Raw genomic sequence first — 3,951 nt, 5'->3', positions numbered from 1 at the left:
AAATATTTCACAAATGAAATAACCTATAATTTAGAAAAGATAAAAAGGAATATTAAGCAATTTATCCTCAATTAAAATACAATAAAAGAAGGGTCTCACCATCTTATTTATCAATCTAAGAATAGGGAAGACAATAGGTTAAATTTTAGTAAATATTCAATTTGATCGAACTTTAACAGGATGAATTTGGATAGTATATAATTGAATTTGAAATGAATTCAGATTTAAAAAATAATACTTGTGATGGGTCGAGATTAAGTTTGACAGATTAAAAATTTATTATCTAAATTCATTTATATAAATATTTAATTAAATATATAAATATATATTTTTTATAATAGTATTTAGAAATATATATATATTTTAGTATAAATAAAATGAAATTAAAATATTTATAAAATTATTAAAATTTTGAAATATAAATTATTAATAAAAATAATTATATATATATTATTAATTAAAATATATAAAATTAAAAGATTTTAAATATCAATAATTGTGTTTAGATGAATTTAAATAATAAATAATTAAATATTAATAAAATTTAAAATAAATTTAAATTTTAAAAATATTAATCAAAGCTAAAATTTAAATAGGTTGGATTAGGTTGATTTTCGCAATAGTTTACCTATTGCCATTCCTACCTAAGAATGATCACATCTAACGCCGGCAAAAACACCACAGTTCACAAAAAAAAAAAAAAAAAAAAGGAGTGCAAAAATACATTGTACGCGTTGCCTTTCAATTTTCACTTTCGTTCCTTTTCTCGCCAACCAAACATAAACGCCACCTCATCCGCTGCTTGCAAAAACCCATCTAAAACCCTAACCGTCAATCGACCGAAGATCCCATAAGTTTGAAATCCAAATCAATGTCACGATCATGAAACTTCACTCCGTGCTGCGCCAAATCTCTCATCCCAAGCCACCATGGATTCAGCATATTCGCACCTCGTGTACAGAAAAAATAGCTACTTCGAGTGACGTTCTCCCCATCGTTGCCACTGTCGACCCCATGGAACCAGCTCTAGAACCTATGGTTCCATTCCTATCCCCTGGCCTTGTCACCTCTATAATAAAAAATCCGCCAAGTCCTCAATTGGGGTTTCGTTTCTTTATCTGGGCATCCAAGTACAAGCGTTTTCGCTCGTGGCTATTTCACACTGTAATCCTTGACATGCTCATTAAAGATAATGGGCTTGAATTGTATTGGCAAGTTCTCAATGATATAAAAAAATGTGATCTTTCGATATCCGCTGCTGCATTTACAGTGTTGATTCAAGCATATGCGAAGATGGGTATGGTTGAGAAGGCCGTGGAAGCTTTTGAAAGGATGAAAGATGTTGACTGTGAGCCTGATATTTTTACTTGTAATACGATTTTGAGTGTCATAGTGCGTAAAGAGGTTTTTTTGTTAGCTTTAGGGATTTATAATAGAATGTTGAAGATCAATTGCTTACCAAATAGTTATACATATAGCATGTTAATAGATGTGCTGTGTAAGAGTGGGAAAACCCATAATGCACTTCAAATGCTCGATGAAATGACACAAAGAGGAATTTCGCCAAATAAGGTTACATATACAATAATCATTTCAGGGTTGTGTCAAGCTCAGAGGACTGATGATGCTTATAGGTTGTTTAATACGATGAAAGATAGTGGATGCAGACCTGATTTTGTTACTTATAATGCTTTGCTTGATGGGTTCTGTAAGTTAGGTAGAGTTGATGAGGCAATGGCTCTTTTAAAGTTTTTTAAAAAGGACGGTTATGTGCTTAACAAAGAGGGATATAGTTGTTTGATTGATGGGTTGTTTAGAGCAAGGAAATTTGAAGATGCGCAATTGTGGTACAGGCAAATGATTGAGGATAATATCAAGGTCGATGTTATCTTGTACACTATAATGATGAAGGGGTTACTGAAAGCGGGCAAAGTTAAGGATGCACTGAAGTTGCTGAGTGAGATGACTGAAAGAGGTGTGGTTCCTGATAGTCATTGTTATAATGCTTTGATCAAAGGTTTTTGTGACATGGGTCTTCTGGATGAGGCAAAATCACTTCGTCTTGAGATTTCGAACCATGATTCCTTTCCTAATACCTGCACTTATACCATTCTCATTTGTGGTATGTGCAGGAAAGGGCTGGTTGGGGATGCACAACAAATGTTCAATGAGATGGAGAAGCTTGGATGTTATCCTTCTGTGATTACATTCAATGCTCTTATTGATGGACTTTGTAAGGCGGGAAAGCTTGAGGAAGCTCAACTTTTATTTTACAAGATGGAGATAGGGAGAAATCCTTCATTGTTTCTTCGTCTTTCTCAGGGAGCAGATCGGGTTCTTGACACTGGAGGTCTACAAACCATGGTGGAGCAATTGTGTGTCTCAGGATTGATTCTCAAGGCATACAAAATTCTCATGCAACTTGCTGATAGTGGGTTTGCACCTAACATCAATACTTATAACATTCTGATCAATGGTTTTTGCAAGGCAGGCAACATTAATGGTGCTTTTAAGCTTGTAAAGGAGCTTCAACTCAAGGGGCTGTCGCCAGATTCTGTAACATATGGAACTCTTATAAATGGGCTTCTAAGCATTAAAAGAGAAGAGGATGCCTTTAGGGTACTCGATCAGATGTTTAAGAGTGGGTGTACACCAACTACGGCAGTTTATAAATCACTTATGACTTGGTCATGCAGGAGAAAGAAGGTATCTTTAGCTTTTAATATTTGGTTGCAATATCTGCAGAATGTTTCTGGCCGAGACAATGAAGTAGTTAAAATAATAGAGGAATATTTTGAGAAGGGAGAGGTGGAGAAGGCAGTTCGAAAGTTACTTGAGATGGACTTTAAGTTAAATGATTTTGAGTTGGCACCGTATAGCATCTGGCTAATTGGACTGTGCCAGGCAGGAAGAGTGGAAGAGGCTTTAAATATATTTTTCATTCTTCAGGAGTGCAAAGTTGTTGTCACCCCTCCAAGTTGTGTGAAGTTAATACGTGGATTATGCAGAGAAGGAAATCTTGACCTTGCAGTGGAAATGTTTCTTTACACAATTGAGAAAGGTTACATTTTGATGCCCCGAATTTGTAACCTACTACTTAAGTTGCTGCTTCGTTCTGAGGATAAAAGGGATCATGCATTTGATCTTTTGAGCAGGATGGAGTCACTGGGATATAATTTGGATGCTCACCTCCGCCCAACTACGAAATTCCTTCTACATAGTGATACAGTACATCATAGGCACGAGAAAGAGTAAGCTGCTAAAGTATTCAACTTTTGCTAAAATCATGCTCCATGGAAATGTAGGTTGACTTGGGACCTTTTTAAGTCTTTATTAGATCTCAGGTTTTGATAGAAAATGACACAGAAGCTGAAAATGGCTATAAATGAACTTTGGCAACTGCTAGAGCATTACTGTGAAGAAATGGAAAAAATGCAGCTTGAGACTAAAAGGATGAAGGGGAGAGGACTGGTGGCTCTGATTCCACCAAGGCTGGGATTGAAATTCATTTGAGTTTGATAATGTCAATAAAAATTACAATTTCATGTGCATGCTTTTACATTGTTTTGTTTCCATCCAGGTAGTTATTGCAATTATTGTAAATCAGGGCTTTGACCTTGTATTCTTTACCGGTTATCTTAGTGGACCTAGACTTTTTTCAGAATTCATTGGATGTAATAACCAATCATCAAGAAAGTGGATGGTACTTGGTTTTCTATCCATCCCAAAAATTTTGTAACTTGTATAATGTATACTGAAATTTATTGTAAGATTATTACTTGTTTGAAGAAAAAGAGAGGAAAAAAAAAACTAATTTGAATGAAACTGAAGTTGTTTTGAGTATTTAATTCAAAATCGTTTGGAGTGGAGAAAGCGAATCCATATAGTCAATCCTAAATTTTTGGGATAAATACTTAGTTTAGTTGAGTTGTGTGTGCATTTTTGGTAAGT

At 34.7% G+C, this 3,951-nt stretch overlaps 1 protein-coding gene across 1 annotated transcript; it reads left to right on the top strand.

The window, feature by feature from the left end:
• The first annotated feature begins 654 nt into the window (after window positions 1-654).
• On the top strand, window positions 655-3,716 carry LOC110645806 (pentatricopeptide repeat-containing protein At1g79540). The gene has a single exon (XM_021799057.2). It carries the CDS (start codon window positions 883-885, stop codon window positions 3,253-3,255), a length of 2,373 nt encoding a protein of 790 aa, XP_021654749.1. The 5' UTR covers window positions 655-882; the 3' UTR covers window positions 3,256-3,716.
• The last annotated feature ends 235 nt before the right edge of the window (window positions 3,717-3,951 follow it).

This window comes from Hevea brasiliensis, chromosome 3, assembly GCF_030052815.1.
Source record: "Hevea brasiliensis isolate MT/VB/25A 57/8 chromosome 3, ASM3005281v1, whole genome shotgun sequence".
Classification (NCBI taxonomy): domain Eukaryota; kingdom Viridiplantae; phylum Streptophyta; class Magnoliopsida; order Malpighiales; family Euphorbiaceae; genus Hevea; species Hevea brasiliensis.
The sequence above is the reverse complement of the archived record's forward strand: the minus strand, read 5'-3'. Positions and strand labels throughout refer to the sequence as shown.

Bases quoted from the DNA above. Each gene is read 5' to 3' on its own strand.
- LOC110645806 (XM_021799057.2), top strand. From the start codon at position 883: ATGAAACTTCACTCCGTGCTGCGCCAAATCTCTCATCCCAAGCCACCA.